We start from the raw sequence: 25,460 nt of genomic DNA on the forward strand, positions 1-25,460 counted from the left end.
GTCTCGCCTTTGTGGTATCTAATCTGGCTGTTTATTAACAGTTATGTAATCTTGGTAACTTCACTTCTTAATGTTATCACATTTACAGATATGACCCCAGCTCCAAGTTATTCTTTACAGATCAATGTGTAGCTCCTGAAAACAAACCAATCAAATTCTTGCAGAAAAACACAATGAGCATCTTCTGCCCCGGGACTTCCATGAATCTACAACAACCAGTAAAGACTTGTCTCACCAGGAGGTTGGAAAGAAAGCTCAGTATTTGCCTGTGTGATCCACCAGAGTGTGCTGAGGCTCAGGGTCAACCAGTCCGTCATCGGAGAAAACCACTGAGGCTCAACATCACATCTGACGACATGTTTAGCTCCACCTGTCATGTGATATTTATGTTTCATCACAGGAGAGTTTGATGGTTTTTGCTCACCCTGTGAATGCCAGCTATGATATAAGTAGTGGTGGAAGAAGATGTTCTTTCTAAGAGAAAAGCCAAACTCCTATAACATACTATTTTATAAAATACTGCCTAGTAAAATACTGCGTTGTAAAATACTGCGTTATACGTAAGTCTTGCAAACTCTAACCCATATATTATATTTGAACATACTAAATAAATTACACTATTGGGTTATTATTACTGATGCATTAACATGTATCAGCCTATTCTGGTTGTAGCTGGAGCATCATGTAGATCTAAGTCATTTGAAATGACACTCGTAAATTAATTAGTAGTAGTGCTATATTTGGCTGATGAATCTAGTGAGTTACAGACATAAGTTTAAACAATTTAATAAATGTAGAGTAAAGGCATTTTCCACTCCTAGATATAAACACACACACACAGACACACAAACCTGTATTGCATGAATTATGTTGTCTGAGTAAGTGGCTGTAAAATTAAAATCTAGTTTATTTTCTTAAGTTTATGATAAATTTAAGGCATAAAGATGAACATGTATGAAAATGAGTTTGTTGTCATTAATCTATCCGACTCTTTGCTGACACATGACTCATCCAACTTATTGCACTTTTAATGAACATCACTGTTATACATTCATCATGCGCCAACAACCAGCCTTCTTTTTCATTCAAACTGAATCAAACAGTGCTGTACACTAGGCTGTGAAGTGCACTGGCTTTGGGGAGCCTCCTGAAAACATGTTGGTTGATGGGGAGCAGACTGCCATGAGCACTAACATGATAAAACTTGTTGGCGAGAATCAAACTGAGATGCTGCCGTTCCCCTGATAACAGATTTACCTCTGCATCTCTAAACACTCCCAGCTGTTCATGCAGGAAGAGAAAAACCCCCCGCACTGCAGCTTTTCACAACTTGTTTGTTTTGACTTTGACAGATGGAGGAGCAGTGGAATTACCTGCTGAGCTCTTCAGGTTCCCCCTGTACGTAGTGCGAACATTATAGTAAAAGTGATTCATTGTAGTAAAACTGGGGCTCGTCCTGCATCCAGAAAACTTCATGTTCTCTGGTGAATGCCCCCGAGCAATGCACACGCGATCCAAACCCTCAACACTTTTGGAAGGAGGCTGCAGCTCATTACAATTGTTTTCCTTTTGAGACAGTCAGAGATTTGCTGTCCGCTTCACTGTGTCATGCTCCCAGCCCCTCCTTATCTGCTTCTCTTTCCACCCATGGTAATTGAGGATGGCTGAAGGCCAGTAACAGTCCGGAGTAAGTGATTGGAGGGGGGCGGTCGGAGAAGGAAGGAAGGAAGAGAGAGAGGGAGAGAGAGAGAGAGAGAGAGAGAGAGAGGGAGAGAGAGAGAGAGAGAGAGAGAGAGCGTTCCTGGAAAAAGGTAGGCTTTCATTCAGCAGAGCAACACGTGCACGTCTCCACAAATTTAGTTTCTGTAAACTCAGGTCTGAGAACAGTATTGATCACTGGCTCTCAATGAAAGGATTATCAGGAATTCACACAAGGGCTCGGACGCTGACTGGTAACTGTTTGCTGGATTTTTTGTGTGGCACCGTGCTGTATTTATGAAGTTTAGAGATGTTAATTTGCATTTTGCAGTTGATGTTTATGTATAAAGTTACATTTGTCTTCTTTTTTAAACTCTCGGACATCTAACTTTTGGCTGTTTGTGAATGTTCACCTGATGGGCCGGATAACATTTATTTTCCAGTCTGTTGTGTGTTATGATGTGGTTAAACCGTCCAGATTAGCAACAGATCTACTGTGTCAACATTCGCTCCAGTGTCCTGCACCCTGTGTGGAATTTTGCAGATTCTCCTGCACATTGAAGAAATTAAGCGCACGTTATCAGTCCTTTGTTTGTGCTACTGTCATGCACAGAATACATGGAATCGTCTTTTTCTGGCCATTTCTCTTGTTGCAAAAAGATTTTTTCTTGCACATTATTTGAATCTGTGTGAGAATATTGCATAATGCACCACTATGTTGCATTTTCCTCATTCGTATTTTAAAGATGTGAAAACTGCATGCATGTAAAGAGCATAATATAAAAGCAATAACATGTCTAAGTGCCAGTGTTTTACGAGACATTAGTTAACAGGTTTCTATGGAATACTGGTGGGGCTTGGCTTCCCCTTGTTGGATAAAGAATTTGGCAGCAACATATCCCACTGAACTTGGCAACCGCAGTTCATGCTGAACAGCAGTTGTTGTTTCTGGAATGGAACAACTTCCTTTTGCCAAATTTAATACAGATAACTTTAACTTCAGCCTCTCAAATGGAGAAACAAGCTATTACATGAACTGCCGGCACAAAACAAATAGACTTTGTCAATGTGTCTTCTCTCGGAACTAAGTGAAAACTTGTTAAGCACAAAGATCTGAGGCCTGGTGCTGTGTTTGAATAATGTATGATGACTCAGAGTGGTCTACCCTGCACAGGTGAAATTTTATCTGGTGGAATGTGAGAAAGGATTTGTTTGGCAGCTTCCTGAAAATAATATCCAGCTGGAACTACAGCTATACGTCTCATGAGTATTGCAACAAACAACCAGACCAGAGAAGCTATTATTTTCTCAATAAGTTTTGGAGGCCGAATATTCAACATACCAACGTTAATGTTCTTCGATTCCATCATCGAAACTTGGAACTATAAAGCGTCTGAGCTGCTCCAATAAAAGCAGAGATCACTGGGTTCTGCCATGAACCTGCAACGCACATGCACCTGTTATTTCTGCTACACTGTGCATCCATTCCAACTCCGAGCATCACCGGCCAACACGTGTAATGTTGCATTTTTATTCCTGGAAGAAAGGCGGCTTGCCCTCATCGCGACTACATGTGTTTGGTCACCGTCCACGACCGGAATTTCACCATCTGAAGGTGTAAATGAACGCCATGTGGCCCGGGCCTAGGTGTAGAGACGCTCGGTTTGGGGAAAGTCAGTCGAGGGGAAAAGTCACAGTGGTTGCACGGACGCTGCCATGAGGGGGTTTTCCAGCCGCCTCCTCCAGCTCTTCCAGGGAAGGAAAAATTCTGAAGAAGCAGCTTAGCGCCTCCTTCGGCTGTGTTACTCCGATCGATGCTGAGTTTGCACCGTGGAAAAATCCTGTCACATGGGAGAGTGTGACCCCTCGTTGGCTAAAGTTACATCCTGGCTGCTGTTTTGTTGACCTTCATATATATCACAATTAGACATTCGCAGTGAATGAGGTGTATGGTCAGTTCCTTCCTCTCAGACTCCCTCCACGAGTCCTGTTTTCTTACACTGGATGCAGCCATAGACTGTGTGCAGCATATCTGGTCCTCATTTGCAACTGCTTCCTTTTAGGGATGTCAGCAGTTTCTTTTCTCACACGTGCTGGAAAATACTGTAAAAGATAAGCAGCAACAGAAACTTCTCACAATCAACATGCAGCTCTCAAGCTGCAAATGTAAATATGAGTTTTTTCTGGTTCTTAAAATTCATTTTCATCTCTCACTTCATGTATTAACATGCATAAACATAACCATCATTATACTAAACTCTCATGCTACATGTTTTGTAAGTAGCATGCTGTTGTTTCGTGTCTGACATTTTAATATGCACTGTTTTTAAAGAATGAACTGCATTTTATCATGTGTTGGACATACCTTGGCAAGCTTCATTAAAAATCCGAATGGTATTTTATTTTTGGGCCTATATGACATGTAATGCAGCGCAGGACAAGATTGGTGTCAACATAGACTCCATATAAAGAGAAGCGACACGTCTCCACTATCTTGCAATTTCAAAAAAAAAAAATTTGCAAAATTATCAGAGGTGGGGGTGGAGCCTCATCAGCACAGCCATCTGACAGAAACCGTCTTTGAGACAACTTGTACTGATGTTCCATCCACTAACATGGAGGATATAGGGTTTATAAACGATAGCGCATACAGCCTCCAAAATAACGAATTTGTTCCAATGGCTTGATGTGAGCCTCCTAAGTCCTTGGCTGCTTTGATTAGATGCTAACATGCTCATTATTTAGAAGGTACCATTTGTGATAACTATCATTTCAGTTTGACTTGTAGCATGCTTGTACTCTTATCAAATCATGCATTCAATGGATGGATCCAGGTTTTGACCTCATTTTTGTGCAATATGAAAAGTTTGCGTGTGTCACCAAAGTAATTTGGGTACATTTGACAGAACATGGATATCTGTACCCATTAGACGTTGAGATAAAGATCAGTTTGGCTTGTAGATGAAGATGAAGAAGGCCTCTGATGGAGAAGAGAGGGTTTTAATCAAAGTGTTTCAGCTGCAACATTCTGAAAAAAACACTGCAGGTGAATTTTCCGACGGATCCTGATGCCAGATCACAATATCAATGAACGAGTTGTTGAGTGAACTTGTTGATATGATAGAATATTTTCATTAAATCCTAATATATCCCGTAGCAAAGAGGTCACATTGGGATATCAAAGCGTTATCTTTGTTTGGAATCTCTGGGGTTTGGGCGAGGCTCCTCAGCAGTCGGAACTCATCCATTCAGTGAGAATGTTGTTGTGCAGGTGAGGCGTGGGGAGCCTCCGGGCTGAGGGCAGGAAAGTCATCATGGATTGAGTCACAAGCGAGGATGTTGAAGCAGAGCTGGCACTGTGGATCAATTTGGAAAAAAACTGCGGCGAACCAAAGACATGAATCATTTGAACATAATAATCAGCTGATTAATTCCCTAAATGTTCAAATATGCCACAAAACCTTTTGCCAGGTTGTAAAATAATCATACTTTACGAAACGACACACCAGGTGACATAACTACTCTTAGTGCTCCAGAAGCGAGTGACAGCAACTGGTTAAAATGACTTCACGAAGGAAGGTATTACACTTACTTTGAATCCACGAGGGAGGAAAAGTGTAGGAGTGAAGCTTCTCTTGCTGGGCGTGTTGGATTCAAGGCCAAGGGCGGGCAGCGAGAGGCAAATGGCAGCGCAAGTGAGGAAACAGCTGATAATCCCACAGGAAACGGTGAACACTGGTTGTGGTCAGAGGTTCAGCGACTTGTTTATTTAGCGGTGCTGGCAGTGCCATGCAAGCGTGCGGTAGATGAGGCCTGAAAGGAAAAAGCTTAGGTGTACTGAGCGGTGGGGACTGTTGCTTGTGGCCAGATGGGGAAGATAGAGAGCGCCGCATGGAGGATGGAGGCAGAGCTCTGAGCATAACTTAGTGGTTAGGAAGTGAATTATGGATTTATGTGCAGCGCTGTCTGTGGCCGCAGTGGGAGGTGGGAAGCGAAAGTAACTCTGGATAAAGTAAACATGGGCTGATGGGATTTGCATTTGGGAGCCGCAGTGACATTCAATCATGTTCAGGGTAGGTGGCTAATGAGTAGCGCTGCCTCTCTAAGGCCTTCAGCACAGCATGGAGCCCTGTATGTTGGCTTTTTGGGTTTACACAGTAAGAAAGACAATATGTATCATGTTTATAACCTACTGGTGCAGACTTTTGACACAATATTATTCCATTATATGTGGCTGATGCCTCCACCCGAGACAAATGTCAACAGTGAGGTGACCACAAATCACAAACAGCTTTTGACTTGGAATATAATGATGTTCTAATTAGAATTTTCCTATACAAAGTTAAAGAACATAACTATGTCATGAGACAAACCGTGGTACATGAATATGAGCTATACAAATTAATTGTGATTGGCTGGTTTGTTGATTGACTGATTAGCTTTTAGTTTAATGTTTCAGTTGCAGATCAAAAACGTTAGTGATTGAACCTATAGTACAACATAAGAGCCACATATTTTTACCAGGCAAAACAAAAACTGAATATTGGACTTAACATTTACAAAGTGAACGGTTATATGATTCGAAATGAGTCATGTTTAATAATATAAATAATATTCATATACATAATTCAGCTTTTCTGTGCACACTCATCTGTGCTAATGCTTATCCTGGACATAACTGGACCTCTGTTTTTCCTTCGTGAAAACCGGAAATCCCAAAGGATCAAAATGAAATGCATCAACCAGGATATGAACGGAGGAGTCACAAAACCTAAACTGACAATAAAATTCATCTTGACAATGTTTGAAAATAAGTGTGAATGTGTGCATGCGTCATACTCTGCTTAAGTCATGTTCATTCAAAGTTCCCCTTCATCTAACAGTCAGGTTGACATTTGGTGCATCGTCCAAAAACACTATTGATGCACAAATGCAGCTAAATCGCATGTGTGTACACAATGCTTGAATCATTCAATGTTTGATTTAGTTCCTATGATAAAGAGCCTGGAGACATAACCAACACCCATGGCATACAACTCAAAGCATCACTTATCCCTTTTAATTGCTTATGTGCAAAAAGCTGATGGTGGGGTAGTTTTGTTTGTGAAGGTTTTGACCACACGGAGCTTAAGTATATGGCATCCAACTCTCTTTATAATGAAAGAAAGCATTAGTCTGAGACAGAAATATCTCAGAGACCACATGTCACAGAATGCCTGCATTGTCCTTGTCTTTTTCCCTGCAATACAAAGCATGTGTTTCCTTGTCCCTGTAGGTGCACACTTGGAACTTGGCTCTGCTGCATAATGGGTTACAAAGCGACCTCCATGCATTGTGTCTTAAGATGCCTGTGCTTCATGCTTCTCCATTTGTTTAGTGCAGCTCAAGATGAAGACATAAGAAGTAAGAACACTTCTGTCTTCATTTTCTCACACTATGTCATGCTTGTTGTCCATACATTAAAACCTGCCAATGCATACAACTGGCAAGGGTGATTTAATGTACTGTAATTGCATTTTATGTTAAATATTAAACCTTACGATTGTCATCTATTGAAACTGTTATTATTATAAGCTGCTAATTGTTTACATTTCATGTCTGCTACAGGTTGTAGGACCGCACCGTGTGATTTGGTCTTTATCCTTGACGGCTCGTGGAGTGTTGAAGATGTCAATTTTGAAATAGTGAAGCGATGGCTTGTCAATATCACGACGAGCTTCAACATCGGCCAGAAGTTCACCCAGGTCGGCGTGGTCCAGTACAGCGACGACCCCGTCTTAGAAATACCTCTCGGGAAGTACTTATCCACCAAAGACCTCATCAACGCGATGGAGAACATTGAGTACATGGGGGGAAACACGAGGACAGGCACGGCCATTCAGTTCGCCACAGATAGATTGTTTGGCTTCTCCGAGCGCAGCCCGCAAGGCATTTCCAGAATCGCTGTCGTCCTCACAGATGGGAAGTCTCAGGATGGGGTTGTGAAAGCAGCGGAGTTAGCGAGGAAGAAAGGAGTAATTCTGTTTGCTATCGGTGTCGGGTCAGGGACAGAAGAGGCCGAGTTGAGGGACATTGCCAACAAACCCTTTTCAACTTATGTCTTTTCTGTGGAGGACTACAAAGCTATTTCCAGGATCATACAGGTCATCCGACAGAAGCTGTGTGAGGGTAAGCAGCTGCTCATCAGTGTGCGCAGCTAAAAGTGTTTTTCCAGCACAAATATTATGATACAAATATCCCTCTCCTGGCAGCATCAGTGTCAGCTCATCAGCTCTTTTTGCCACTGTTTATTTCCTTTGCAGAAACCGTTTGCCAATCAAGAATCCCCGTAGATTCACGCGATGAGAAAGGTTTTGATATTCTCTTACATCTAAATTTGGCCAAAAAAGCAAAGAAGACACAAGGTACATTTTCCGGCACCAAGGCCTATGAAGTGTCGCCTCGTATTGACTTGAGTGAAGCTACACGGTAACAACCTTGCCTCTTTACTTTCTTCATTATCATTGGTGTGGCGGTGCGGTCAAAGTTGGCTGACTTTTTATTTGGTCCACCAGGAACCTTTTCCCTGACGGCCTGCCTCCGTCCTATGTAATCGTGGCCACACTGAGGTACAAAGGATCTGTGACAGCCGAGGAGTGGGACCTGTGGAGGATACAGAAGATTGACGGCACGCCGCAGATGGCGGTGACTCTAAATGGCTTCGACCGCACCGTCATGTTCACCGCAACCAGTGCGTCACAGAGCGGAACGCAGACGGTCAGATTCTCCCAACAGACAGCACAGGTAAAGCAACGCTTTGATAGAAGGGGACAGTTTATCCATCTAATTACACAGACTGCAAAATCATATGTATAATGTGGCTCATGTATTTTAGAGAAATTTGTAGTGAAAAGTTTGAAAGATGTTCACCAGACAGGGGGGGGTCAAGCCATTGACTGTATATAAAGATGGAAGGTTGTACAAAAATGAAGTCAAATATCTCATGTGGGTGCATCCTGCACTTAATCATTTTAGGGGCCAAAGCTAATATTAGTACCAGGTACTAGCCACATGGTAGATTGATAACTCACATCTGTACGCAAGCTGTTGCTGGCTACTGCGAGGAACACTTTTATATAGTGTGGGTCAAAGGAAGATACGTTGCTCAGATGCACTATAGGAAATATATGATCCAAAGTGTCTGAATCTTAACTCTTCAGTTCATGTTCTTGCCCTTTAATAACTAACACATCATGTTGGATTCTATTCAGAAACATTCACATCCCTTTCCTTAGAATCTTTTCTGTTTTACTGTTCAACATCTTTGTCAGAACAATTCCCGGATGTGTCACTGTGTAAATCACAACTATTTTCTATTTGTTTCCAATTTCCCCCAAAAAAGGTGTTTGATGAGAAATGGCACCAGCTGCGGCTGCTGGTCACTGAGGAGGATGTGACTCTTTATGTTGACGACCTGGAAATAGAGACTCTGCCCTTGGAGACCCCTGTTGGCATCTTCATCAATGGAAAAACCCAAGTTGGGAAATATTACAGAAAGGAAACGACGGTGCCAGTGAGTTCGTCATTATCAACAGCCTCTTTTTTCATAAAATAAGGTTGTTTGGCTCAGAAGTAAATCGTCAGTACATTATCTGGACTATAGATAGAGGGAAAATGTTGAGCTGTTGGGGAAACTTCACGCTGATAAATGTTTTAAACAGCATCGCACAGCTGGGTTTATTGGGGCCTCCTGAGAGACATGGTCAACTCCTTGGACAGTAAATCCTTGGCATAAATGAGCCTTTTCCCCCGAAAGCTCTTATTAATCTTTGTTTTATTTGTCTCTGGTGGAATAATTTCCACCGCGCTTGCTGTGTTTGCTATAAATCATTATTGTGCTGTGCGGGAATTTACTCTACAGAGGGATATGTGGAATTTCTCCAAATATCTGCATGATACAGCTTTTTAATACAATGGTACATAATAGATCTTTTATTTTGAAACTATAGCCCAAATTGACAGTTTAAAAATACATCGAGACACATGTGTGAACACTTAGTTTGACAATGTTTGGGCCAGTCGTGTTCATAATGATGGTGGATGAAATAGAATCCACAGAATAAATTAAATTCAAGTAATACTGCCATTTTTAAACTGAAACCCTTCATTCGTCAAGCAGTGGATTATAATATAAGCTAAAAATAAACATGATTTAATCGGAAACAGCTCTGAGTTCCATGATAAATATTTGGAGAAGGACTGTGCAGAAGAACCCTTTGTTTAAGAAGGAAGGAATGAAGGAAGGAAGGAAGGAAGGAGGAATATAATTCACTCACGACGTTTACATCTCATGTGAGTGTGTGTTGCAGCCAGTATGTTGACACATCAATATGAAGTGAATGTTACTGTGTGTCCCGGGCCCCTCTTATTAGAACCGTGAAGTTCTAAGGAATGTAACTAAGTGGTTGTTCTTATATAAGACCATCTTGGAAGCAGATTTTGTAACTGGAACCTATAAAAAATTACAACATGATCAAACCACAATGCAATTTTTAGTACGACCCGACAGACTAAACCAAACATTATGTTTAAAACTAAACACAATCCCCTGTTAATGAAATGTAAACCACACTGCACTTGTGTTTTCATGGGACTGGAATTAATATAAATCACATGTAATGATCGTCTCTCCCCTCACATGGTAAGAGAAGTTAAAACAGCCGATGCACCGGAGCCATTTTACCACCAACATCAACAAAATACCAACCAATGGAAGAATGGTGTAACGTTTCTGCAGAACACGTCCAAACACAGAGGGAGGTCTGGCAACGCGACGCTGCTCAAAACCCAATGAGGGCCCTAATCTTTACTTTAACAGTTACACAAGAGCAATCTCAATTCATTAGAAGCAAAGCACTGATAAAAACTGAGGTTGTTTGTTGTAAAAATACCCCTACATTGTGTGTTTTTTTTCCCCCCAACATGTTGTGGTTGTGTTTTTAACAGGAAGTTTTCCCTCCTTTTCTTCAGTTTGAAATTCAGAAACTTCGCATCTACTGTGACCCTGAGCAGAATAATCGAGAGACTGCGTGTGAAATACCCGGAGTCGTGAGTACCAACAATCTGCTTGGTTGTTTCGTGTTTTTTTCAGTCTAAAAACAATGACTTCTTCTCACCTACTTCGCGCCTCAATCCACGTACATCTGTTTCTGCTCTGACACACACCCAACCTCTTTTTCAGCCAGTGGTTTTATTATCACTTACCTCCACGCACACACAGCGCACTGGCATGGCATGAAATGGAGCTTTCCTCCTCCATATTTCACAAGTACAAGTACAAATGCATTATTGTGCATGTGAAAGTGTAAACTCAGCATCTATATTTTCAGTCACATCTGTTTATGCATAAAATAATGTGTTGGAGGAGGACGTGTGGCTCGGCTTCAAAGGTCCTATACTCAATGGAGTTTTTTGCACCGTCTCCTGGCATCGACTGTGTTGTCGTGAATCAGTGGCCCATTGTGCTGGCTTGGAAACCGCTATATCCGCACAACCAGAGCCAAATGACTGTTTGTAATGTGAAGATGCTAGATAAAAATATCAAAAGACACAAGATGACAAGCCTGAAAATTATTGGCAAGCGTTTGCAATGAAATCTCCAAACGCGGAGGCTTGGAGGTCTCTCCGGCAAAATCTCACACCAATCGTTTTCAAAATTGAAACATATTTATGGTTCATACTACAGACATGACAAGACCATTTTCAACACATCCATCCATCCAGTATCTGTAGCACTTGTAATATAAGGGTTGCAGGGGGAGCTGAGCCAATCCCATTTGTCATTGGGTGTCAGGTGGTGGGATGCACGCTGAACAGGTTGGATGTGCTTTGAAATATTAAACACAACGAGACATAATATGCATTTTTCTATCATTTGTTAATCCAGAAAATAGTAATTAATATATTATATTAATATATATATTTTGCCTTGCTTGATGATTACAGTGCTCCAACAGTCCTGATTACACGGAACCTACTGAAGAACCTTGTGTTTGTGCTCCCGGACCCCCTGGACCGCCAGGAATGAAGGTCAGCTGATCTCTTTCTGTCTTTTGTCATGCACACCCTTGGTTATCAGACTTGTAGAGTTTGTTCAGCGCTCCCTGCCGCTCAGACCAATGGTTAAATATTTACTTTAGACAGCGTTGGTTTGTTTAGATAAAGTGAAAACAAAATAACTGAAACTTCAGAAGCGTCCGTTTGTGTATACATGCAGGAAAGACAAAGATACTCAATGGCTTCTGTTTGGTAGGGAGCAAAAAAACTTTGGTTTTATTAGAGCTTAAAAAATATGTGCTGAGCTCCCAGGTGATGTCTTAAATCCTGCTCATGTGATGAGGTTGCACTTTACATCTGATTACAGCATGTAAACACCAATCTCCTGCATGCCAGGATCAGGGAAGGAGGTTTAAAACACATTAATCTTTTAGATACATAGTTACCTGTTGCAAATGTTCAGTTTTACAAATCCCAGATGCACCAAACAGCCTCTTTTCTCCACTTGAGGCAAATTGAGGCTTGTCGGGGTGACTGAGTCACCGTTAGTCTTGTAAGACTCTTTTACTGTACTGTTTGCTGAAAACAAACCAGACCACTGCCTACGATAAACACTGGTTAGAATGGAAAGTTACCAGACAAGGAATAAACCCCACGTCTCTATTGATCACAGGGTATTAACCAAATAATAGCAGCCCTGGTCTTCACACAAAGACGTCAGAGAGATTTTTATCTAAACCATCATACGCTTTGTGAGGAAAACTTACTGGTTTCCAGCATGTTTTGCGTTTATAAGGTCACCGATGTGTTTTTACTACATGTACAAGTAGATCAAAAGTTGCAGCCATTGCTGGTTCACAGATGTTCCTTACAACCCCACACAGTTCTCAACATCATCATACATTATAGATAGATTGAATCAACTCAAGGCATGAGAAAGCTCATTGATACCAGAGATGTTTTAAACTGATTCATTCATGATGTAAATATGCAGTGTCTGGTCTAAACCTGCCTGTTTGGGATGTTCTGTTTTCCCGTCCTTTGTTAATGCTCCAGAACTTTTCCTTGTCACTTTTTATTTTTGTTTTTATAAACAGTCTATGGTGCAGAGTTAGAAAACTTTGTGTACATCCTACCTAGTTTATCTGCAATGATGATTTTATCATCAATGTTTTTCCATAAAATGAAACAGAATTTGTGTTTTATATATAAGTTTGAATGATATAATTATATGCTGTTATTTATAATATATTGCATGTTAACTATTTCAGAGGTCTGATAGACATCAGCACAATCTTCAGACCCAAGTTCACAGCTTTTTAGAATAAAAGCTCTCTAATTTAGATTGATTTAAAGCACTATAGCAGAAAACCCAAAGTGATGTCCTTAATTTGAAGAGATCTTTCTAACGAGATGATAGAGTGATTCTATGAATAATCTTGTCACGATGAAATGCAACATACATGACTCCTGTTGATGTATTTGTCTACTATGTGGAAATAAAAGAAGAAGATGATAATGATCTGGAGACAATTTTCGACCTGCTGTTAGAACCAGTTACCCACCAGAGTCTTAAATGTATCTATAGAAGAAGAAACTGAATTGTCACATTCCCACTGACTGGTACAGAGCGCTGCTTGCCTGTTTATTCCATTTCTATCAATATTGAACGTTTCACGTCTCCAAACCGCACTAAACTCTGCTTGGCACTTCCCCTGGTAATTTACAATACACGTGCCAAGTGTGAAGCTGATAAGACGAACGGTTTGCATGGTTTTCCACATACAGACAGCCAGACGTTTGTGGAACCAGTAGGTAGAAGTGATTAAGTTGCCTTGTTGCCTCTCTGTACAGGGAGAAAATGGAGGCAGTGGTAAACCTGGTCAGCCTGGAGCTGCTGGTGCTGATGGTAAGCCTGTGAGTACTAAATAGTTCAATATCCACACATACAACTGCCAACAACACTGTCACAGCAGCATGGGAGGAAATGCCAAACCCATCTGAGTTAATGTACCCATTAGGTCATGACAATTTCTGCTTGTTAATTCTGTGTGGTCAGGACTGCATCACAATCTTTAAACACACTGCTAAATAAGTGGACTAAATATACTTATTTTTCCACTGGGTAAATGTATGATTTTAGCAAAAGTGACAACACAGTGCTGATTTGTGCATGAAACCCAAACAGAAGAGAACCACATGCTCTATACGTGATCAAAACCCCCAAAAAGAAATTGGCCCTGTTGCCAGGAGCCACACAGACAACATATACAGCTGAAGGGATTTTAATGTTTAAGTGTGTGTTTCTATTGTCCTGTTTTGTTTGAATTTTAGGGCATTACTGGCAGCAGAGGGAGTCCAGGGCTGCTGGGTACACCAGGAGTAGAGGTGAAGAAAACCACTGATTCTACCTTAATATCCAATTCAGCATCAAGAATGAAAAACTTAAAGCTGCTTTCTTTTGTTGCCTCTGCCAGGGGCCACGAGGGCCACACGGATACAAAGGGGAGCAAGGGCGACCCGGTGCTTTGGTAGGAAGGTCACAATGGGTTTCATTGCGAGGCTTCAGCACTAATGTGTGACTAAAACTAATACAAGTGTGTACTTTCAGGGTGAGAGGGGCTTGCCGGGATTATCGGGATCGTCCGGGAAACCTGGAGAGAAGGTGGAGATAGATGTGTTACTCAAACATGCCGCCTACGTTTCTACTTCATGATCCTGTAATTTGTCACGATTGCTCAGCTTTAGACGCTTTCTTTCTCACAATATGACGTTTAAATGAGGCCTTAGTCAAACAGCTGCTGTATTCACTGACCAAAGTGGCAAAAAAAATACTAAATTGTCAAAGTTAAGCCTCTTTCTTTGTGTTATCAAATGTAGGATTAACAGGAAACCCCTGCTAGACACATCACCTTGAAGTATAGAAACACTGCTGCATCAATCACCCTGAAAACCATATGTTATTAATATAAAGCCAAATCAGTTGGGAGCTGCTTTACTGTGGGACAGGAGCGCTTTGCAGAGAGAGCATGAGGGCCTTCAGAGACTTTTTAAATGTGTTGATATTTCCTGTCTTTTGTTCTGCAAGTTGACTTTGTCAAATCAATCAGAGATTCTTTCTTTGCTCTTCATAAGGAACCTCACCCGCACCAAATTACATATACCCATAAATATCAGTCCCCAAACTAGTCCTGATTGTTTTCATCAAATCCATTCATTGTTCTCTGTGAAATCAACGCCAATTTTTGTGAAACATCTTAACCCATGATGTTAAAGAGAGTGAAAAATGTTATCCTTGATCTGCCTCCTTATCCGGATGTGGACAAATATTTTATGGTCCCTACCCAGACCCACACCAGTCTCTTCTAACAAGTTCCATGATTTTCCTTCCAAGAGATTTTGCGAAATCCTGTTTACAGACAAACCAACCAACAAATGGGCAAGGGTGGAAACCCAACCTCCTCGGTGGAGATAATCAAGACAACATGAGATATCAGAAAGCCTGAAGGAACAGATCAGGCCTCCACAGAGAGGAGGTTTGTCCCTTAGTGGAGGCCATCGGTTATGAAATCTGTGAAATGAAATGAGACGAGCCTTACTGTAGTGCACATCTTCTCCAATTTTGTTTTTACATTCTTAAAGAGAAGACACGTGTACAGAATATGATTTGGCCTCCTTTTAGCAGAATGTGAGCGAGCTCAACCTTTCCCGAGTGGGCTACCGAGAGAAGTTAGACCAGATTCAAAGTCAGATTCAGTTTCTTTGTACATTACAACTTACATAGGGGTTGAAATGCTGTTCTCCACAGATCAGGGCGTAGATCACATTTAAAAACAACATAAGACACACAGTGACCAGTGGCATCAAGGACCCCGACAAGAGGCTTAGTTTTAGATGTTTTATTTCTGGAATTGTATGATGTTCAGGACCTACATTATCTCAGTGTGTGACTCATGGATGATATTATAGTGAAAATAAATTCCCCGGGCCCCACTTTGAAGACCCCTGGTCTATGCAACTGAATTCCCCTCCTGTCTTGGCCAGGAGTAGTTTGCATCCAGGAAAGCTGAAGAGTCTCCTTGCAGCAGCAGAGAGCCTCTTCTCTCTGAGTTATAGAGGGACTCCTCATCTCGTAGAGTGGAAGATTTTCTTTGGATGCAAAATCACAAACTTACAAACTACTACACCAAATCGTTCCCACATTGAAAGACCACCAAAGGGTGTAGTCTAATTTTCCTGGCGTTGGATGTAGAGAATGGAATCATGAGCTGTTTAAATTTAAGTCAGAAGACCATAATTCAAGAACATGAGAGGAAGAGAGACTTTGAGCCACTTCTGTCCTCATGGCCACAGACCTTCATTTCCCTTGGAGGAAAATCTTAAAGATAACCACGTACACATCCAGTCTGCTGTTGATCTTTGTAGTTCATTAACACTGTCATGCATTCCTGGGGAGAGAGTAAGCCTGTTAATGAAAGCTCCTCATTATCAAATCTGCCTGCTGCAGGGTTTCCTGTTCACCTGATCTGTAAACTCACCCACCACCGCTTACCTTACTCCTGCCAGCACTTATCCAAGTTTTATGAACCATGTTGATGCACCTTAGCATTTGCAACACAGGCCAACACAACAGTTAAACTCACAAATAAAGCACTAAAATGACCAGTTGGTTTCAGTGAACCTCTTCACAGTGGTTCATTTGTTTTAAACTCACTGACAGAACCGCTGTGACGGACGCAGCAGGAGAGATGTTTGATAGAAGTTGTGATACCACTGGAGAATTCTTTCACGTTGACTGCATTCAGCTTAAATTAAAATAAAGACTCATTGACTACAGTGTCTATTTATACACAAAAAGCTTTTTTAAATGAGGCCCAAAAATATCATCCACAAAAGTCCCTGAGCCAGACAATGTGGTTTTACACCGAACAGAGATTTGATTCTTCATGGAGCTGAGGAGCATACTTTTGAATGCTGGGATGCAAAAGTGGAAAAATCTAAGGCTTTGTCCTTTTTATTCTGACAATGTGAAATAAATTCACATCATATGTAGAGGCTGCATTGAACAGAGACTTGAATCCAGTTACAGGTCAAGCAGTGACACTTTTAAAATGCCAGGATGATGCAGGGGAGAACGAGAGTCACTCAAGTTTCACCCCAAGAAGTTGTTGAATTCAGTGTCACTGCTGACTCATATCTGTGACCATGTATAATATACAGTAGACCTATGTGTGTTCTTGTCTTACACTGTATAACTTCCTGATCGGGCTGAAGAGGAGTCGTTTAATATATAGTAGAAACTGGATGATGCCGTCCATCAAGTGGAAGATTCATTACAAGTCAGCTCGGATCTTAAAATGTTACCATTTAATGATTCAAATCTTTTGACTTTTCCCAGGGCTCTATAGGATCTCCAGGTACTGCAGGGTTACCAGGAAAAAATGGACTAGTGGTAAGAGCACAGATATTCACTAAAAAACTGTGTCACTGAGTTTGTCACGTGAAATATGACTTTATCTTGGGTTGCTTGATATTTCCAGGGAGAAAAGGGAAGTATGGGACCTCCTGGGCCGCCTGGTCATCGAGGAGAACCTGTATGTATGAAGCACTTCACAACCATATCCAGATCTCTTGTGCCATTATGGTTCTGTGAAAAATAATTTTTCTCTGATTTCAGGGCCGACCTGGGAGAGATGGAAAGTCCGGATTTCCAGGAGGTCCTGGTCAAAAGGTCTGTTTGTTTTGACACTTAAGGAGAATATTAGAGACCTGGCTGAGTGTGCTCGGTCTTAAAAGCCTTTACTGTTCCCAATAGTTGTGCTGTCGATGTTTGGCAACCATGGGAATGGAGTCATAACAGTGCTGGTGTCCCCATTCCCCCCCCCCCCAATCCCCATGAGACAATTTGAGTAAAGATCAAAGATGTTCTTCATGTTTTAGATAAATGTCTTTTCTAATTAATCCAACATGATATGTAAAATGCATGAGAAATGGTTCCTATGCATCTAATTAAAAGCTCATGGTTTTAAATTTTTCCCGATGTGTTAATAAGGGAGAAGTTGGGGCCAGTGGCATTCCTGGAGCTGATGGAAGAATGGGCCATCCCGTGAGTTGTAAACACATATATTAGTCAGTGCAAATGTTTAGTATTTTAGAGTTTGCTCCAGCTGTGAGCATTTCACTTGGACTCTATGATTTGATGTAAAGTGTGATGCAAATGGTGCATGAATGAAACATGAAATGGACTGTCACGCTATGTTAACGTTTCAACTTCGCGGCAAAGCATTTTGCCAACAAGAGAAGGGGGAAACTCGATGTGTGTGTGTGATTTACATTACGGTTCGTACACCTCTGCACAGAAAGAATGCTCTAAGTAAATCGTAGCTGACATAAAAGAATAATGAATAAAAAATAAATAGATGCATAACGTGTTTGAACCGCAGCAGGACTGCAGTGTGTTAACATAGTGTCAGCAGTGCAGAGAACACCCCTGACAGCCAGTAAATTAAGGGTATTTCCCCTCTAGTTCATCCCAGGATAACCCTGTTACGTAACAGCCGGGCTCAGGCTGTAATGTGAAGCAGCGACTCATCGGGGGAACGCTCTGGTGCTCTGGCAAATCTGTTTTAGGAAGAAAGTGTTTTTCAACCGGGCAGCCACCCCACTGATCAGGATCTTAAGCGCGGTCCAAAAGTTTGAGATGGGTCTACAAGAGGATGAGTCAGTTGCTCCACACGGCTGTAAGCCATATTTCCCCCACTAGAACAATAGAGTTAGCTGCGTTTCCAAGGAGACAGGATGAGTGCTGTACTTCCTCCTGGTAAAACAAGATGCGGCTCAGTGTGGGCCCCAATATAGGGATGTTTTTTTACCTATAAGTTAAGTGCAAGTGTGTGGGTGGCTTGATCTGTATCTCCGCTTCCCTGCCTGCGTTTAATCCATTCACCATGCACATATGTTACTCAACCGTTTGTGTGAGGCAACAACCACACATCTGAGAACATTTATCTCAGAAGAAAACAACTATGACCAAAAAAAAACTAAAGAGGCTGCATGTGTTGAACCGAATAAACTTTAAACGTAATAAACTATTTATTTTTAAATCTGTTTCTGCTGTCTTTCTCTTTCCCAGGAACAGCTTAAACTGCAACTGCATCCTGTCTCTTTGCATTCATCAGCAAATAAAACACTGGACTAAATTTTTCGTGCACAGACTGATGCAATTTAGATTAAGAAGTTACATGAATTACTATTGTATTTAGAGGCTTTAAGTTTACAAAATATAACTGAGGAGTGTCACACTTTTGCAGCACCATGACAACTTCAATGAATATTACTGAGCAAGTGGCTTCATTATATCACAGACAGAATGAAGTGATCATTTCAAGGCTATGAAAGGAAGCAAACTGGGACATGTGGACCTTCATCCTGTTTTAAGTTTCGAAACAATTAATATTGTTTTTCTGCTATATTGTTGTATTGTAGAGTGTTTGAAAAAATGTGTAAACAACTGCTCACCGAAAATGAAGCCAAAGAGTCTCGATTGCAAACCTAGTGGCTGGCTGCAGTATAGGTGATAAGCTAGCCTCCTCCATGTTAGTGGATGGTTTTATTTAATTTTAGGTGGTTCTTATCTCACAGATCCTGTTCCTAGATTTAATTTTTCCATTCACTCGAGGTAATCATGACTGACACCTGAGACTGACTCATGATTAGTCATCAATTTGAAATATTTTTGGCTTCATTTCTGGAAAGTGGGAGAAAGTCATTACTGTAAAGCTATTGCAGAAGATTATAATAGGGATACTGGAGCATGTTTAAAATATGGAAAATTCACTTAAGACTTGATTCTAATTCCATGTCAATTTTTTAGATAAACATACGAAATATAATCTTTTCCCTTGGTTCCAGGGTCTACCTGGATTACCAGGAACTGCAGGCCTGGATGGCCATAAGGTAACAATGTTCCAACAGATGTGCACTTAAATTTAGCTTATTGTTTGTGATAAAGTTTGACGGATAAGATTTTACAGATATCTTTATAGTGATATATATATATATATATATATATGACTGATTCAAGTCTCATTTAAGGGGGAGACTGGTTTGCCCGGACCAAGGGGCCTTAAAGGATCGTCTGGACCTCCTGTAAGTTCACAGTTGTTGTACAAAACAAAATGTATATTTAACCTAGAAAACGATAAAGGATTTCGTCACTCTCCTGCAGGGGGAGATGGGTTTACCTGGTGCAACTGGTTTAAAAGGACCAACTGGATCCAAGGTAAGCCTTTATTCTTATCAGAAAATTCACCTTAAGTCTGCTGCTGTCAGAATGAAGCTGTCAGAGTTAGTAACTGGATTACACCTACGCAACAGACATCAAGATTTAGCACGGTCTTTACAGAGGATAAACTCTGCACTACATATAATGACAATTGATCCCTCTCTGTATCCCCGAGGCCGTGAGAGCACTGTTTCAAACTGTGAGTCAGAAAAGTCAACAGAGCAGCTCATTCTACACGAGCGATGTCGTAATTAAAGCCGACTCCAACCACAGTGTAGAACATTTAACTCAGTACCGGTGATGTATTGATGTCGATGTCATCCAGCCTATACAAAACACGCTGCAGTGCGTAAGGTCATAGAAACGGTTAAAGCCTACGTTCTTCGAAAGCTGCCTGGGTCAGTAGCGTGACATGACATGTTTCGTTTGGTCGAAGTTTCTCTAAAATAAACTGAGCGAGAAGTGACAAGCTGTTGGCGTCACAGAGATGTGCTAAATTCAGCGATGATCCGGTCGTGCTGCTTTCGTCAGTGGAACTTCAGTGGAAATGTAAGCAGTCTGGGCCTGTCTGGTCTGGACGCCCTGACTCCTCATCACGTTTCATTAGCTGATGTTGCCTGTAACGAGCCAATGTGAATTGGAGGATGGCACACATGTTAAAACGCAGACTTCAGACTGAAGCTATTTTTGTCCAATGAAAAATTAATTTGACGAGACACAATTTAACGTCATACTGCAATCGTGCAATATGCCAAAACTTCATGAAATCATGCATTAAAAAAAAATTATTATTATAAGAGAGTGAAAATTAAAATAATAGCTGCTCTACAGTCAGTGAAATTACACGGATATTTTTACATTGTGAGTATTCTATAACCATGTTTTATTTCTTTATCAAGGGGCATAAGGGTGGAAGTGGAAATCCAGGTTTACAAGGAACACCAGGGCCTGTGGTATGTTTCTGTTTGAATAATCCAATATTCACAGGGAGCTGTATTTTTTACTTAAAGTACTGTCAACTGTATTTAATCAATACAATTTGATATAACATAGTTAAGTCATCCAGCAATAGATAAATGAATTGTGTTCTTGTTTTTGATGATTGGTCTTTATTTACATGCTTTTAAAGGGGAGTGCAGGAGAACAAGGAGCAGCGGGTCAGCCGGGGCACCCGGGCATGCCAGGCCTGAAGGGAAGCCAGGTGGGGTTTTCTGTTTAAACCAACATTCTTTCCCCCTTTAATCTATAAAAGCATTATTTAGAATAATAATTTATTATTGTGAAAATCGTAATTAAGTGAATTTAGTCACAAATATTATTTTTTCAGAGTTGTTATAATGTCCCAGCTTCTTTATTAGCCACTGATATACGTTACAGTCACTTCTTTAGGCAAATCGTTTTTCAAAGCAATCTCACTGGCACATTTTTTTAATTTTAATTGTATCTCTGTTATGTAAAGTTACTTATACTTTTTCTATGAATCCTTTGTTGCTTGTGTTTTTCTCCTGCTGCAAACATCAATTAAATTATAAACCATGTTTTATTGTTCACCAGGGACAAAGAGGAAATACAGGTGACCGAGGAGAGATGGTAAGACTCCAGACATCCAATCAAACAAGCAGATTGTCCCTTCATGTTATCGACCTCTCTGAAGCTAATCTAAAATCTAAAAACAGCTCATCAACCTTTCAGAATTCTGAAGAAATCCTTACTGGCCTGCCAAAATCCCAGTGGAACTTTAAATCAGATAATTTTTGTAAGCATGTATTTAAGGCTCTCTACTGCTCGGGTAAAAGTGAAGAAAATATTGTCTCTGATCCGTTTAATATAGAAATCTGTATATTCTAGTGGAAATATAGCTTCATTTATCACATATTTCACATTGGTTTGGAAAACAATCATACAGTAGCTGTATTTTGTCTTACAGAAGAAAACTGGATGTTGGACTTCTATCATGTTTTTATCCAGTATGATCCATTTGATCAATTTCATGTTATGTGAAGAAAATTAGTGAGGGAGTGCAGTTATATTTATGTAATCAAATCTAATGGGTGTTAATGTACCACAGTCAAACCACATTAACAACTGTGAATATAACCAATGATTATGTTCTGAATGGATGGATGTGTATCTACATCACTGCAGTATAAACTGTATAGACTAGTGTGGTGTTGTCATGGTGATCTAATGATTTTTGTCACCAGGGATTGAAAGGACAAATGGGAGGACAGGGTCGACCAGGGAATCTGGTGAGTTTATTTTGATCAGCTTTGTTGTACGATAAAAAAAATGATTTAGCCTTTCTTTAAAGATGATAAGTTTTTTGTGTTTGGATTCAGAAATTAGAAATGTAAACATTATTATCTAAAAGTACTGAGTGAAATGAATGATGTAAATGGCCATGAACAATATATTAATATACAATAAAGTAATTGCCTCCAGCAATGTGTAGCTGTTTTTCCTACAAACTGATTTAAATGGACTTGATCATTGACCAGGGAAGTCATCGTTTTTTTAAAAAATAGTTTTGAGGGTCCACAGTGCCATCATGTGGCCATTTACGAATCAGTTCTCCTGAGTGATGAAGTCTTAAATTCCTGTTTGGTCCAAGTGCACATCTTATCTATCTGAAATGGTCACACTTTATTTCTGTGGCTTATTTGTAGATTTCCTTTTACTTTAAATGCAAACCTGTTTTTAACACTGCTAAAGATAGTATCTTGTCTCCACCAGGTTTAGCACATATTGGTATTGGATCATTTGTGTTTGATGCTGCATACTCTCATTTACTTTGCTGCCACAGTCATAGAGAAATAATCTATTTCTTGTAACTTCCCATTATTCTTGAGCACGCTGTGCAACGGTGAACAAATTTATATGACACGGTCCTGTATCCGTGATTCTGCTGATATCTGATGCTATTGTATTTCAAAGGTGGAGGTACAGCAACATGGTGACTTTATCTGCTCATAGCAGACATAATTCAGACTCAGAACAAATTTTACAATTTCCATTATTTCAACATTAATTAAAAAATTACAATTAATATCTGTGACTGTGAGTTTTGATAAAGATGTAAATGCAGGTTTTGCAATCTGGTTACAGTCTTTTCCTGCAGTTTTCTACTCTTTTCATTGACTTTTCCCTTGACTTATTGACTTTGATTGACAGGGCTCAGCTGGTCCCACGGGACTGAAAGGAGAGGTAAGTCTGATATATTAATAACTTTTCCTCCAGCCAGCCTGAATGATCATTTGTGTTGTTTAACCCTGGGCTTGTATTTTTGCCAGAAAGGGACATCAGGGGATCTGGGGCAGAGAGGTCCGGAAGGTCAAGTGGGACGGCCTGGACAGTTGGGTCAGTCAGGCCCATCTGGCCCCCGAGGGCTGCGGGGGGACACTGGTCCAACTGGTCCACCTGGACCTGAAGGAAGATCTGTATGTGTGATTCACATCATGTAACACGTTGAAAATGCCTTGATCATGACTAGTCATGTCTGATATTAATGACATTGATGAACTCTAGTTTACTGGATATTCATATGATCCATTACTTTATCACAGGCAAGTGAGTTGTCGGACAACCACATTCGGCAAATTTGCAGAGACATTCTCCAGAGTGAGTAGATAGATACAAACAAATGTCGTATATCCCTGTGTCTTGACAACGCACATCTTAAATTTTCTCGTTGTCAATTGTAGCTGAGCTGCCTTTATTGTTGCTGAGCAACCAGCAGAGTGGCTGCACCCGATGTCAAAGCCGTCCTGGATATGCGGGTCCTCCAGGTCCAGCTGGGCCCAAGGGAGACAGGGGTCTTCCTGGACTCAGCGGCTCCAGGGGGCAGCCAGGCCACCCTAGTCGGCCGGGACGTCCTGGTATTAACGGACTCAAAGGTAAAAGCAAGCATTCAGACAACATTGAAATATATTGCAGGATTCTCAAACAAGGACACTTGTGTTTGCAGGAGAACCAGGTTTCAAGGGTGAGAAGGGGAGTCCGGGTCGAACCATGATGGGAGACCAAGGGCCACCGGGGCCTCCAGGTAAATAATGTTCCCTAATCATTAAATTCCTCATTTGTTATTTTCTGAGACCGTATGGAAGTTAAGTTGATGAGGTGCTTGTGTCTCCACAGGTCCAATGGGTCCCCAGGGGTACAGTAAACCAGGTCCTCCAGGCAACCCTGGACCTCCTGGTCTGAACGGAGCAGAGGGTAAAAGTGGTAACCCTGGCAGACCCGGTCCGCATGGGGTGTGTGATCCATCCATGTGCTACAGTAGCATGATGAGGCGGGATCCTTACAATAAAGGACCAAACTATTGACGTCACAACTGCAGGCACCAGTTTCAAGTTGATGTGGAACTAACGGTCATTCTCAGGAAGATCTCATCTTTACAGTTTATCTCTGTCATGGAAACAGAACGGACCTCTCGTCTGTCATGTGATCTCAGACAACACAACCAGATCTGTCATATTTTCATCATTCTATTGGTGTTTTGTTGTTGTAAGAGTATGCTTTTTTGATAGAGAATCGATAATTGGCTCCAGTTAACACCTCTCATATGATCACCATGGTTCCATGTCTGGGTGTCCCTCAGGGCAGTATGGCTGGTACATTTTCCCATATTGCCCCCTGGTGTTGCTTCGTTGCATGATGCTGTCTACATTTTCACAGTGGGTGCTGTATGTTACATAAAAAAAAAAAAGAAACAAAAAAAAAAAGTCTATAATCTCTTAGTTCCATTGATTATGGTGATTTCACCTTATCAGAAAATGTTTCAGCGCTATGAGTTGACTGTGAGTTTGATTTCCTGTGGCTGCTGATGAGCTGCTGTAAGCTTGTGTTCCTGAAGCATCCAGTTTAACTGTTAACGCGTAACTCTCAATGAAAACAGAAGCTAATACTGCGTATCATCTGAGATAAATGAATGCTTCTGTTTATGATAAGTTCCTCCATGTGTCATTTAATTCCCGTAAAGAAATGAGATGTTAAAATATACACCATCTAAGAACATGCAGACATTTAAATTTGAAGTTTTGTGTCACGTATGTTCCTGAGGCGTACCTTTCATTACTGTAGCTAGTATTTTATTGTTATTTATAAGAGAGTCATGACTGTGTATTTCAGCAGTGACGTGTCCTCAGTAACTTTTGTAATTTTATTTTGTGTTAAGTTGACTTTTGTATGAATCTTTCTTTTTTTTTCTTTTTTCTAACTAGAATTAAAAAATATCCCAATGACTTGTGAACCTGGATCGTCCTCAGCTGTAAGCCTCAAGTTTCAGGTCTATTTCAGGTCATGTTGTCAATGTTGTCTTCTAAGATAGATGGATGGATGGATGGATGGATGGATGGATGGATGAATAGACAAGGTTGCTGAATATGCAATATGTCTACCCAAATACTACACCTTTACTGACAGTAACCCATCAATTCATTCCCCT

At 40.8% G+C, this 25,460-nt stretch overlaps 1 protein-coding gene across 1 annotated transcript; it reads left to right on the forward strand.

Moving 5' to 3' along the window:
* The first annotated feature begins 1,817 nt into the window (after positions 1–1,817).
* col21a1 (collagen, type XXI, alpha 1) lies at positions 1,818–25,265 on the forward strand. Its single transcript, XM_053435986.1, has 30 exons — positions 1,818–1,952; positions 3,762–3,864; positions 6,974–7,101; positions 7,306–7,866; positions 8,001–8,166; positions 8,253–8,481; positions 9,080–9,250; positions 10,708–10,785; positions 11,683–11,766; positions 13,588–13,650; positions 14,068–14,121; positions 14,211–14,264; positions 14,345–14,398; positions 17,132–17,185; positions 17,274–17,327; positions 17,411–17,464; positions 17,786–17,839; positions 19,645–19,689; positions 19,828–19,881; positions 19,961–20,014; positions 20,917–20,970; positions 21,147–21,218; positions 21,572–21,607; positions 22,222–22,266; positions 23,189–23,221; positions 23,308–23,454; positions 23,581–23,635; positions 23,719–23,910; positions 23,982–24,059; positions 24,152–25,265. Coding segments are annotated over exons 2-30 (2,913 nt in total). The 5' UTR covers positions 1,818–1,952; positions 3,762–3,862; the 3' UTR covers positions 24,340–25,265.
* Positions 25,266–25,460: the final 195 nt, after the last annotated feature.

Source organism: Pleuronectes platessa, chromosome 12, assembly GCF_947347685.1.
Source record: "Pleuronectes platessa chromosome 12, fPlePla1.1, whole genome shotgun sequence".
NCBI lineage: Eukaryota > Metazoa > Chordata > Actinopteri > Pleuronectiformes > Pleuronectidae > Pleuronectes > Pleuronectes platessa.